The sequence below is a fragment of the Plecotus auritus genome (genome assembly GCF_963455305.1).
Source record: "Plecotus auritus genome assembly, chromosome: 10".
NCBI lineage: Eukaryota > Metazoa > Chordata > Mammalia > Chiroptera > Vespertilionidae > Plecotus > Plecotus auritus.
The window spans coordinates 17,275,552-17,289,534 of NC_137785.1; the positions used below are offsets into that span (position 1 = coordinate 17,275,552).

General features: G+C 43.9%; 1 protein-coding gene across 1 annotated transcript; it reads left to right on the plus strand.

The window, feature by feature from the left end:
- The first annotated feature begins 250 nt into the window (after nucleotides 1-250).
- On the plus strand, nucleotides 251-6,523 carry LOC308236116 (cell adhesion molecule CEACAM21-like). The gene is made up of 3 exons (XM_080645431.1): nucleotides 251-423; nucleotides 1,335-1,688; nucleotides 6,131-6,523. Exons 1-3 carry the CDS (start codon nucleotides 342-344, stop codon nucleotides 6,403-6,405), a joined length of 711 nt encoding a protein of 236 aa, XP_080501557.1. The 5' UTR covers nucleotides 251-341; the 3' UTR covers nucleotides 6,406-6,523.
- The last annotated feature ends 7,460 nt before the right edge of the window (nucleotides 6,524-13,983 follow it).

Genomic DNA, 13,983 nt, shown 5'->3' on the forward strand with positions numbered 1-13,983 from the left:
GACTGGGAGCCGTGGGGAATGCCCTCTACCTGGGTGCCCCAGGCTGGTGCTTTTCCAAACAGAGCATGTGAGTGTGTGTTCAGATACCTAAGCAGTTCCAAGGGAACCAAAATACAGAGGGATGGTAAACTGGAAGGAGGGGAAAAGGGTGGCACAAATGAGGGGAGGAGGAGGTGGGTCCTTGGAACAAACTCCGCCCTGGTCCATGTGACCAGATAAGTGATATTGCACCAGGAGGAGGCCCAGTGCACAGTGAAGAGGGACAGCAGATCCCATCAGTTTGTACAGTGGTGCCTTTGAGCTTTCCTGGAATCCAAGCTCTTCTCGCAAAGGGAGGGACAATGCAGGCAACAGACACCATGGAGTCACTCTCGGCCCCTATCCGCAGAGGACCTATCCCATGGCAGGGGCTCCTGCTGGCTGGTAAGGAAGGAACAATTCCTGGGGGTGGACTGAAGGAGGAAAGATGGGGCCTTGCTGGGGTCTCCTGTGGAGGACAGTGCTGTGAGAGTGGAGGGGATCGCTTTGTGTGGACCTGAGGGGAGAGGACAGGAGAGCAGAGTAGGATGGGTAAGGGAGATGGGTAACAGGTAACAGGGAAATCTCATGATCTGGAAGTCGAGTTGGGGCAGGGAAACGTCAATTGCTGTTACTTCCTAAGTTATTCATCACTGAGTATTGAATTTTGAAAACTGACCATAATAATAACAATTTATCTCAGGTGGCACCAGAAAAAAAATTAACCATGGGCACTAAACACTGTCCTTACCACCAGCCTCAGGAGAAGTACACACCAGGCGGTGCAGGACTCTGGCTGGTGAGCACCCATTCACCCACATTCATTCACACACTGGTATTTGCAGCCTGTTGCAGGCACTGGGGATGCAAGATCTGACAAGCCCCTGTCCCCATGGAGCTCACGTTCTATGGGTAGAGAGAGATAAGAAAATATCTACATGTGATGTCAGGTACCCACAAGTGTTAAAAAAGAACAGAGCAGAGACAGATCAGAAATTGATTAACAGAAAGTCTTTAGGGAAGTGTTCCATGAAGGTGCCTCCCATGGATACCCCTAAGTGTTAGCAGAAGTCTGAGGGCAGTGACTGGGTGAGCAAAACAGACACCTGGAAAAGAGACTGCGAAACAGAAAAAGTAACAGGTTTACAGTTGCTGAAGTATTGGTGGTCATGCTGATGACCTTGACCACCAGGAGACACACACACACACAAACACCAAGGCTGAGAGATGAAGAGACCTGTTCCAAATCCAGGGCCTCATCTCTCCATCCCAATATAGAGCTCCAAATATTTATCAATTTCTCTCTTCCCTCCTAGTTTCACTCTTAAATTTCTGGAGCCTGCCCACCACTGCCCAACTCGCTATTGTGTCAACCTATTCTGCCGAAGGGAACAATGTGATTCTACGCATCCGCAACAAGCCTCCTTATGCTCTAGGCTTCAAGTGGTACAGGGGGGAAGGGGAAAACTCCAATTTTCATATTGCAAGTCTTGCATGGGGCCGCATACTATATGCCACAGGGAAAGAATACACCGGTCGAGAACATATAAACTTGGATGGATCCTTGTACATAAGGAAGGTCACTATGAAGGACACAGGAACCTACACCGTAGTAGTCCGCCTTCGAGACTCAATAAAAGAAATAGGATTTGGACGGCTCGATGTATACCGTGAGTGATTGCTCTCTGACCTCTGGGAGTTGGGTGGGTGAACTTCACTTCACACACAGGACTGACAACACTGGACCCTCCTCCATCCCCCTCTGCCTCACATTCCAAGTTGGGTTTGGGCATTTATTGCAGGACACACACAGTGGAAACAAACTTTCTAAGGTCAGAGTTCGCTTCCTGGATTCAGCCCTGCAGACATTCACCACAGAGAGAAGGGCCAGTCTGATGGGAGTCACTCAGCAGAGGGAGAACAGTCTCAGTCTAAGTCCCTGGGCCCCTCCCCATGACCATGATCCTGAGAAAGACCCTGCAGGGCTAGGCCAGGGCCCATCCCGAGAGGCCCCCTGCAATCCTCATAAAGAAGCTCAGCTTCAGCAGACCCTCCCAGACCCCCTACCCCAGGGGGATTCTGTGTCAGGTTGCTGTTAACCTCCTGGGAAGGGCTGAGTTGGTGCAATGGTTTCCAGGTGTCTGAGTCAAAAGGCTTTTGAGTGCTCCGCAGTCAGAGCTCAGCCCCATGAGCCACAACTGCATAGGGGTGGTCCTTCACCTGAGACTGTGTATGTATAACACAGATGGACAAGGTGACCAGGCCATTTGTGAACTAAACTGAAAAATTTAGGAGTCCAGAGAAAGGCAGAATCACAGGGAACAAAAAAAAAGAAAAGATGCGCCTGGCAGCTCCTCGTCCACCAGGGATCAGCCCAGGAGACTCTCTCTTGGAACTGATCAATAACATTGTCCCTCATTTGAGCAACTCCCCTGTCCCAATGTTTAGTCAGATACTGTGAATATTTTGTTGTTAATACACTGACACCCTGGCAGTCAAATGTTCATCGTACTTCATTGAGAGGAAACCGAGGCACAGGGGGATAGAGTCACTAAAGCAGGGCCACCCAGACCATGAGAGTCACTCAAGGTCTGTCTACAGCCATAATCCCATCCTCTCCTCCATCCCAGAGGGATCCCTAAAGCAAACATTGGTTTAGATCTTCCCTTAGGCATCCCCAGCTCAGAGAGAGAGAGAAATCTTGCTCTGGAAAATAACTCCTAATGGAGAATTAATTTATTTCTACTCTAGTACCAAATTAACTGCTGTAATCATCAGTCAGTGCTGGGGACACCCAGACCTTGCCCTCAGGTGGCTGATCCACCCCTCCCTGCACTGGAGTGGAAACCACTGATTTGTTTCCTGATGTGTTGGTGTCACTCCCACTGGATATAAAGGAAATGACTTTGCCTGCTCACTCCTCATTTTACACTTGTAACCAGCTAAGGGATCAGATGTAACACACTTTTTTTATGAATTAGGAAGAAATAAATGGTTTCTGAAGGAAAGAATGATCTAAAACCTCTTCAGAGGCTGAAACCTGGATGCAGAGTCCTTGAAACTCTGGCCACATGGGAAAGGCTCCCTGTCACTCCAGGGGTTGAGACCCATGTCTCAGAACCTTTGATGTGCTCTAGAGAAATAGTCCTTCCTGCTATTGCTCTTAGGCCCTGGCGTATTAATAGTAATTTTTGCATATGGTGGAATTTTAAGATATTTCCAAATTTCTATCTCAGAACCACCAAACACAAACTTTCCACAAGGGCCAGAATGTCAGCTATCCATGCTCCCATCTTATTGTACATCACCCCTTCTGCATCTGCACATGCCTCCCCTGCCCTCAGTTCAGGGAAGTTGACTGTAATGACCAAGGGCAAAGGATATGGTTCTGCTGGCACAGTCAGCTCCTGTTTGTCCCTGCACTCTTTTCTAGCTCATTCCTTGGGTTCTGCTCTATCATTTATTGGCTCATTGGCTCATGTTAATCATACTCACCTGGGAATGCCTGACCCAGCTCTTGGCCCCGGGGTCTGAGTAGTCAACTGACCACACAGCTGAACCTGGTCCTTATGTTTTACTTCTGTTCCAGTCTGAGTCTCTAAGATGTCCTAGGATATGGTCCCTCTTAGAAACACACCTCAGCTGGGCAATGAAGGTCTGTGCAGCTAGAAAAAAATTGAAGTCAGCTGGTCAGTGAAGAAGTAGCAGAGGTTTGGCAGGATGGGGGGAGGGGTGTCTCTAAATCTAGGTCCTCTGTTGTCCACAACCAAATCCTGCTAACCTACTGAATGGTGCCCTTCATTTGTTTGCATGTGGATATTGCTGTTCAACACTATTAGTTGAAAGACTGTCCTTTCTCCATTGAACAGTCTTGGCTCCTGAGATAGGCTGTGCTTTATCACAGACATAGAGGATTTAAGTTCTCTGAGGGCTCAGATCCCCAGGCATTTGTCTTGTGATAATTAGACCTGCCTTATTCTTTTAAGTTGGCTGAGAGGTGAGACGTGCCAAGTCTGATTGAAGAACCCTTGGAGGACTCAAGTGTCCCACACAGGGCACTGTTCTCCTGTTACCTGCTCAGTGGAGTTACCCACACCCAATATCACAAGCATCAACTTTGAGAGTATTGATTTATATTTTTCTAATGATAGTGATGTTTAGCATCTTTTCCTGGGCTTACTGATCATTTGTATATCTTCTCTGGAGAAATGTGTATTCAAGAGGTTTGCCCATTTTAAAATCAGGTTATTTGGTGTTGCTGTTGCTGATTTGTAAGAGATCTTTATATATTCCAGATATTAAGACCTCATCCTATTATTGATTTGCAAAGTATTTTATACCATTCCACAGATCACGTTTCATTCTGTTGATTGTGTCCTTGGATGAACAGAAGTTTTCCATTTGACGAAAATCTAAATTATCTAATATTTTCTGGCCTAAGTTTCTAGTGTCATATTCAAGAAATCATTGCCAAACCCAATGTCATACTGCTTACCCCTATGTTTTCTTCTAAGAGTTTTGTAATTTTAGTTCTTACCTTTAGGATTCAATCCATTTTGACTGAATTATTGTGTATGGTATAAGCTATGGTCCCCTTTATTGGTTTGCATGTAAACATTGGTGTTCAACAGCATTTGTTGAAAAGACTGTCCTTTCTCCATTGAACAGTCTTGGCTCCTTTATCAAAACCATTTGATTGTGTCTTTTGACAAATAGAAGACTTTATGCTAATGTCACACTATTTTGGTTACTTTCCCTTTGTAGTAAGATTTGAAAATAGTAACTTTGAGACCTCCAATTTCAATTCATTCTTTTTAAGGTTGTTGCAAATATTTGGGATCCATTTAAATTCTACATAAATTCTGAGATGGGTTTTTTATTGTAATAAAAAATTAATTTGGATTTTGATAGGGATTGTTTCAAATATGTAGATAGTTGGTGGTCTTGGAATCAATGAACATGGATGTCTTTCCATGTATTTGTTTCTTCTTTACTTTCAGAAATGTTTGGTAGTTTTCAGTGTATTCTTCTTCCACGTTATTATGTTCAATCCTAAGTGTTCTAGTCTTTTTGATGCCATTGTAAACAAAATAGTTTTCTTTATTTTATTTGAGGATTGTTCACTTTTGTTTAATGGAAATGATGCTGGGTGTTGATTTTGTCTCTGGCTATTTCACATTTTTATTAGTTCTAATAGTAGTTTTAGGTATGTACGTGGTGAAATCTTTAGGGTGTTCTACAATAAGATTACGTTGTCTTTTAAAAAGCTATTTTCTTATTCCTCTCTAAATTGGATATCTCTTATCTCATCTTCTTGCCTGATATTTCTGACTAGTTGAATTAGGGGAAAAACAGCATCCTCGTCTTATTCATTTTCTTAGTACTGTTTTCAGAGTTTCTCCGTGTAGTAATGTGTTAGCTGTGAACTTTCATATATGGCCTTTAACATATTAAGTAATTTCCTCCAATTCCTACAGTTCCTGTCTTTTAAAATTATAACCACTTCTCTTTCGTGATTTATTTCACCATTATATGCAATCAGCAGGCCTGGAAATAAAGTCCTGTTCAGACTGAGGAATCCTATAGATGGAACTTCTCCAATTCCAAGGTCATAAAGACTGGGTTGGGCCATCTTTATTGCCTAATGAGTTATTTAACAACAGTTATATGCCCTTTCACTTTCTGTAAAGTCCCCTTGGCCCCAGTAGTGGACAGGACAGAAGTGGTAAGATTGCCTTTCCCAACATACACGGAACTTTTAAGTAGAAAAAACTTCTAGGAACGGGTCAATAAAAGCTCATGAGAGGAAAATTCCACCTTATGGTGAACTTATAGGGCATGTAGGCTGCGAATGGGGTTATCTGTGTTGATATTACAAAGATGTCTATGGGAACAGGTCAGAAGTGATCTGGGTTCAGAGAGGAGGTGCAGCCCTCTCCCTACACTTTTCCACCTGAATAAAGACAATCGTCCTTCTGCAGAGATCAGAATCATCTTCTGGTGACATTACAGAGCTCACAGTGGACTCTCAGTAGCAAAGATGTCTGAGGAGGCAGCATGGCCCAGGTCCCAAGCTCGCATTCAATTAGCCATGCCCTCTGTTTCTCCACAGAGCCAGTGTGGGTGCCAACACTCCTAGCCAGCGGCACAACAGTCACGGAGAATAAGGATGCCGTAGTCATGACCTGCTACACAGATGCAGTCTCCACCCAGTGGTTCTTCAATGGCATGGATCTGCGGCTGACGGAGCGGATGCAGCTGTCCTGGAACAACAGAATTCTCACCATAGACCCTGTCTGGAAAAAGGATGCTGGAAGTTACCAGTGTGAAGTGTCCAACCCCATCAGTTCTGCTGATAGTGAACCGGTTGAGCTGGATGTAAAATAGTATTGAGCCTCCTCCCTTCCTCTATGTTATTAAACTGAATAAAATTTTGAACCCCTAAGTAGATATATTGTGAGGGTGGAAAGTCCTTTGAAAACTTGCATTGAGTCAATAAATGCTCAAAAATAAAGAGCTGACGTTGTCATTATTGTTGACTTAAGGTGATATTCTTTACCAGATCCCACCTCTGTGTGATCTAAGTTGTACCATCTCCATAGTGGAGGTGAAACCGAGTCTTTCAAGAGAATGGCAGTCGTTGTGTGATTACCCTGGGTGCAAGTGATGAGTTTGCATAAATACAAATTCTGTCCCTTCTCCAAGGGGACATGTAGTAGATGCCCAGCCACTGTTGTTGGCAATGGGAATGGACAGGAGGACACCCATGTGGGTAACAACACTGATCTTTTTTCTCCCTGTTTGACTTATTTCAAAAAATTTCTTAAGTCTTTTTGAGTATTCTTATTTGTATGCCTATAGACTTATTTGCATAAACTCAATAGGATTCTGTCTTCCTTGTTAATAGGGTATAATTGGAAACCTTAGTAATACAACCAAGGTTTTGGCTCAAATGTCCTAATTCAGATTGATGCCCACAGAATTAGAAATGACCTCACCTTTTATGAAGCTAAGATTGACCTGTGGGGCCTTTTGGAATCTCTTGGAGATGAGGCCATTACCCAAAGCTAGAGGGTGAGGCTTCCTAACCTCAAGAGACTGTTAAAATTCCCATCTTCGGTTTCATAGAAAAACCTGCATCAGAGCAAAATATGTGGAGAATGTCAGTTCCTCTGCACTTAGGTCACTAATCAGGACAAATCCAGCAACACCAGCCATATTGTAGGATGGAGAATACTCTTCATCCTTGGAGATAACCTGTGGTCAAAAGAAAGGTGACTGTAGAGAGCAATGTAATGTCTCCATGGAGAACTCCAGAAGCTCAGACTTCTGGGAGATAAGATCCTGGCTGTGTTCAGGAACTCTCAGCTACTTTGTTTATAAATGGCTGGGAAATTGCACCTCTTTATAAATTTCTGGAAATGATAAAGATGTAGACTGGGTCTTGGCTAAAAGAGATTTAGTTGTGTTTCCCTCTGCTGTGCAGAAAGCACTTTTGTTCTGAACTAGAGGCCTTAGTGTTCCCTCAGAGTCACCAACCTTTACACAGTTTCTTCCTGACAACATGCCTTTGTCTTCCATCCTTAGACCATTTATTTTATAAATGTAATTGTAATTAGTAATTGCAGAGTCTTTCTCTGCACTTTTGAAATATACACAAGTCTGCTCAAAAACTTCTTGCCAGTGTTATGACCCAGAGAATATCTGTCTCAAGGGCCTGGCCCCATTCCTTTGGTATTTAATCTTTCCAGTGTCCCTGTATCCCAGTCTCTGAGGGAGAGTAGGAGCCTAACTTGTCTAAGGAACCTTTACAACAAAGATGTGAAAAGACCTCCTGTCAGGATTTCAGGAAATGTTTTACATTTCCTTTCTGTAAAGCCAATTAGAAAACACAGATGCCTATAACTCCTTATTTTTTCTTAAAATCTCCCCAGCCTTTTCTTTCAGGGGTGTTGAGTGCCATCTCGCTGCCTTATTGCATGGTTCTGAATAATGTCTTTCTTGCCTCTTTAAATTTGTTGGACACATGTTTTACTTTGTCATCATCTACCTGTAACTAGCTGATTCTGTCATTTTGCTCACAGTGTCGATCCTTATGTTATTTTCAAATCTTCCAAATTCTATCCTTATCAGGGTAAAATTCTCCAAATAAAGGTCTCCAATTTTCCTGCCACCCTTCTGACTTGACATCCATAGCAGCATCTGACGTGACTTCTTAGATGCTTTGAGGCTCCAGGTTGCCTCAGGATGGCCTTTGCACCAGAATCTGTGAAGACATGCAGGCCTGAAAGGGCACACATCCACAGGGACCACACCATCAACAGTGTTCGCATTCATTTTCACTGCACCTTCAAGGAACAAGGTCACAGAGATTTTAACAAATATTCTGTCTTGATCATTAGAAACTCTAGTAAACATGCTGGTCCCTGACTTGTCAGCCACCCACAGGCTGTCACTAAAAGATGCTGTTTTGTGTCCCCCATGACCTGGAGCTCAGGCCAGACCGGAGTCCTCATACTTGTTTTCTTCTTCGTTGTTACAATCACTAGGTGCCTGTTCTGAGAGAATCCACATCCAGTACCTGAGAAATGGAAATGAATCTTTCCTTGGCCTTGTGGCTTTGGGGTATTTAGCTATACTCCTTTGACACCTAGCCAGAGGTGGACTGTGGGTAAGCAAGTGTGGACATAGAGGGGAGCTGTTGAGTGATAGTATCTGTTCAGAGCCACTATGATAAATTGTAAGGCCTGGGGGCTTTGGAGATGATAGGCTTTATATGAGGTCAAGGGAACCTAAAGGTGCCCTGCAGGTGGGCTCTTTTGGGGAGGGTTCTGGATGGGGATGAGGGATATGAGTGAGGGTCTACCTTCTACCTGTTGAGGGAGAAGCCACTGGAGCTGGTGTAGTGAAGTGGGAGTGCCGTTGTCCCAAACGTGGATAGGTGAGAGGGGTGAGAAACAGGGTTGGGGGTCAAGGATAAGGTTCTTGAAGATTCATATTAGTGTCCTGACATTGGGACAAGAGGGAGCACCAGATATACTGGCTGGCAGTAGTTACAGAATAGACATTACATAAGAAACAAGAGGGAAAAGCAAAAGCATCTTGTAAGGAGTTAGGAGTCTGAAAAGTGAGGAGGGATGAGGACACCATGAATGCAGAATATGAGCCTAAGGAATTTGTTATTTGAGCCAGGAAATTAGTTGAAGTCCAGGGTAGTCAGATTATAACAGGGGTTGGCATGGAGCCTGGGATAAGTGGGGAATGCAGGGCAGGCTTGAGGCCGAGGAGCATATTCAGGGCCATCCTCCAGCTCCAACCCAGTAGAGATGTGTGTAATTGGCTCTCAAAGCAGTTACCCCATGGCCTGGTAGAGACATGAAAGGCCAATCTCACCCCTACACACCAAGATGTGCCACTGCTGAGGAAACATGTTAGCCATGTCCCAGGTGATTTGTGTGGCAGTGAGTAAGTCAATGGCTGATGGTATGTGCGTTTGGGGGAGAAGGAATTGAGGGATGGCATGAACTTGGAGTGTGTGGAGCATTTTCCTTCTTTGTTCACTAGTCAGAGTAACTTTCTATGATTTCACAGGTAAGAGCTCTGTGGTTGGTCACAGGGATGGAGTGGTAGTTACCCATGGTGGCCACCTGTCCTTGTCTAATCCAGGTTGTGTCACTTCCATCTATGATGGATGCTTCTCTCCTCACCTGAACTTATATTGGTGGGTGTGGTCGAACCAAGGTTATGATGAGCAGTTCTGCCTACCTGGTCACATTACAGCCCACATTCAGACTCTCCATCTCTCCTCAGACCTAGAAGCCTGTTGGTAGCTATTGTTTTATTGCTGTAGAAGATATGGCCTTGCTCACAACCCTAGGAGTCTGCATGTAATTATTTTATTAGTTCTCACCAGAGGTTTCACAAAGCACCTTTCATTCTTCTAACATCAATTAGCAACTTGTTCTTTTCTCTGGAGGATACATCCAGCATGGCCCAGACTAGTGGAGCCATAGATGTGGCAGATCCCTGAATGGTCACAGATGTGGATGGCCATATGGCTCATGCTTTGCTTAAACTGCTGATCACAAGAGTTGATCCTGTCTCTGGTGTCACTGTCGTCGCTGATGTCATTGTCTTAGAGCATCAACATTAGCAGGCATCACTTCCACACTTTGGAGCACACGTGTCTTCCTAAGGCATTTAGAAACTTACAGCTTTGTTCATCTTTAGCAGGAAAGACTCTAGTTCTCACCATTTTGATGACTTGAGTTTGGCATTAAATTAACTTGGAGAACAAACACATCAATTTGCCCTGATAGGGAGGGCTAGTAATTTGTGCAGCCACTAAGAAGGGCCTATGGTAGGTTTAATAGATTGCTTTTGTCATCCTGAAATTCTTAATTTGAACAAAGAACCCAGAACTTTCACATGACTTTTCATAGTTCTGCCCCTAGGCTTGACCATGGGTTGGAAAAATTCTGTAATGTGACCATCAGAGGGCAGCACAGCAGCAAGGAACCCTGGAGAAGCTGTGAAGGGATATAGAGAAGTATTTGCCTTTTTCTACTCTATTTATGTCATTACAAGTGTCTAATGAACAGGACCATCCCATGCCCACCTCTGTAGCTTAAAGAAGGAAGGTTATCTGTCTATGATATGCTGCGGAGGTTCAAATTTAAAGAAATCTCAGGTAGTTGGCTCAAATGTGAATGGCATTAAGCAGACACAATACGCCTGCATTAAATATGTCTTTAGAAAAATACTGGAGAGAGAGAGATAGAGAGTAATGAGAAAGAAAGCAGCTGAGTTTTCATCTTCCAAGAGGAAAGACCTTGCAGTAGATAATGCCATAAAGTAAAAAATTACTAAATAAACTCAAAAAATGTAATTTAAAGAAGACTTTGGTTCCATCCAGTGGGGACTCCCATTGTTTGGGGCAGATATCCTCAGTATGGCCCAAGGAAACCAATACCTTCCTGTGATGACATTTAACAGAACACACAAGACACAGGGCTTATCATGGTAATATTCAGTGTTGTCACAAATACAAGAAAGTACATCCAACAGGAGAGAGCTGGGACCTGGCTTTGCTTACAGTGTGAATATCAGACATAGAATAACTATTTCATGTTCCACCTGCAGGGGGAGGTAATATCTTCTTAGGTTGTAGATGATTGCCTCAAAACAATTTACCTTCTCTGGGTTGTACATGCTGATTAAGATCTGTCCTAGAAGCCCAAACGACTTGGCTCCTTGTCCAAATTATATATAATGGGCACTGGCATGTTCTTTATATTTGTTTTGTTATATTTTTTATATCAGGAAGATAAAATTAATTTAAATGGTGATAGAAATAAAATAAAGTAATATAAAATGAAAAAAAAATTACAATACTCTTTTCATTAACCAGAACATAAGTGGTCAGCCTTCCTTTCTAAGAAAAGTACTACCTATTTAACTGAATTATTCTGTATTGGGAAGCAGACTAAAGTTGCAGTTTCCCAAATGATCTCTAAGGGCAGGACTGGAGAATTGACTTGCTAAAGTTGACTGTTATTTCCTGGATGAAAAAACTGGAATATGGGCACGCTGTATTGGTGTCAAGCAACAGTCCCTCTGCAGCCTCTGTATCCATAGTCCAGGACCCACAAGCTCCATAGCCCTGAGTGTGGGAGAGTCACAACCCACATCGCACACAACAACCTTCCTTCTTCAAAACTCTCACTTCAATTCTGTTGTCAGAGATTCCAGGAATTGCTGTCTTCAGCTTCTGAGTTTTTGGTGTTTTTTCCCAAGGGGTTTAGGAGAGAATGAGTTAAGCCAATCCAGGGTATCTTTCCTAGACATAATTGGGCCACCTCTATTGTAACATGTGCAAAACAAAGATCTTTATCCTCCCCACCTCCCAACCTGATCCTCCCCAAATCCTCCTCTTCTTAGTCAAGGTCAAATCCATCCTTCCAGGAAATCTTGGCTTTATCCTTGCTGCCTCTTTTGCTCTCACAGTAATCTCTAATCCATCAGTACACTTGCAGTTGGTCTACACAGTATAGATAGAACACAAATACTCAGGTACAAGCCGCCATTACTCCTACTTGAGGTTATTGTAACAGTCTCCTAACTGGTCTTCCTGCTGCCTCCTTCACCCACCTTATAGCCATCTCCCCAGAGTAAGACCTGTGAATCCTAAAGCACAAGGAGAACTTCAATGGCCACACAGAACAACTGAGATGGAAATTACCCAACACGGCTCATCTCAGATGTCTCCCTCCACCTCATCCCTGTCCTAATTGGTCCTTTATTTTACACCTGAGACTCTTCAGCTCTCTTGAACATTTGATCTGTCTGGCCCACCAGACTCAATCTCCTTAACCAGTCTTCCGAGCCCTGCCAAGCCTTCCCCCCACCACCACCACCTGGGTCCTCAGCTACTGAGAGTCATTGGAGCTTTGGGTCCTCTCCACTATCACAGGCCCTGGAGGGGCTCAGAGACACCAAGACCAACTGCCTGAGGCTAAAAAAGGCAACTGGAAACTGGAAATGAACCCTTAAAATACACACACTTCATAATTATCACACCTAGAAATTTTCTTGTTGAAGCACGATGTTCTCAAAAGCCTCGGGGTTCTTAACCCCAAATTTTTCTCTTTAAAAATCCTTATTTAATTGTATTTAAAATCACATAACATTAAATTTACCATCATGAACCAATATACTGAACCCATGTACAGTTTAGTCTCAATATATATACAGTATATTCTTATTTTGTTAAAAACAAATTTCTAGCACTTTTTCAATAGTGAAACTGAAATCTCTCCTCTGGGGTGCTTGGCTGAAATCCATGGAGATCCAGTCAGATGTGGATTGTGGGTAAGCAGAGATGGGCATACATGGGGGCCCTGAAGGGTTAGGGGTGGTTCAGAGTCAACATGAGAAGTTGTAAAGCCAGGGGAGTATTGGGAGAAGGGGATCTAAGGGTGCCCTACAGGTGGGCTCTTTTGGGAAATGCTCAGGATGGGGCTGAGGAATATGAATGAGGGGCTGACCTATCTTTTGACTAAAGAGCCACTGGATCTGCTTTGGTGGTGTGTGTGTGTGGGGCGGGGGCATTCTCAGAGACTTAGATGGGTGTGTGGGATGAGACACAGGGTTGGAGGAAAGGATAAGTTTCTTGAAGACTCAGTTCTTGAAGGGAAGCTGAAGCGCCTGATGTACAGTCTGGCAGAAGACATGGGACAGTGGACAGGCTATAGAGAGTAAAGGAGAGAAGAAGATGAGCATTTTGTGGGGAGCTAGGAGTCTGGAAAGCAATGAGGAACTGTAGGTTGGGGACACCATGAACACAGAAGATGAGCTTAGGGAGTTTGGGGATTTGAGTCAGGAAGGGAGTTGGAGTCGCAGGGTAGTCAGACAAGAACAGGGATTGGCATGGAGCCTGGAGAAAGTTGGGAATGCAGGGCAGGCTTGGGGGTGAGGACGAAATTGAGGGCCAGAGGTGAGACTGTACCTTAAGGGAGCCCTGTGCCCTCTACTTAGGCATCTTGGATAATATACCTTTGACCCATCAGAGTAATGTTCTTTGGTAGACCAATGGAAGGAAGAACCTCTGGCACCAGAATAGGAGACCACAGACCCCTCATGTTGCCTGGTCCCTGCACAGCCTCTCCACGTGCTGTAAATGTTAACTCTCCAGACCCTCCCATGTAAAAATAATATGTATTTCCCCATTTTGCCTTTTATTGAATTCTAGAGATTTCCCAGATATGCTTTATCTCACTTTTGAATGGATTTCACACAACTTTGTTGTAATCTTCTCCTTTGGTTATCCTATATAATAAAAGGTTAATATGAGAATCAGTCTAACAGCATAATGACCAGTTGCTATGATGCACACTGATCACCAGGGGGCAGACACCCAACACAGGAGCTGCCCCCAGCCCGCAGGCCCCGATTGCCCCATGGGGA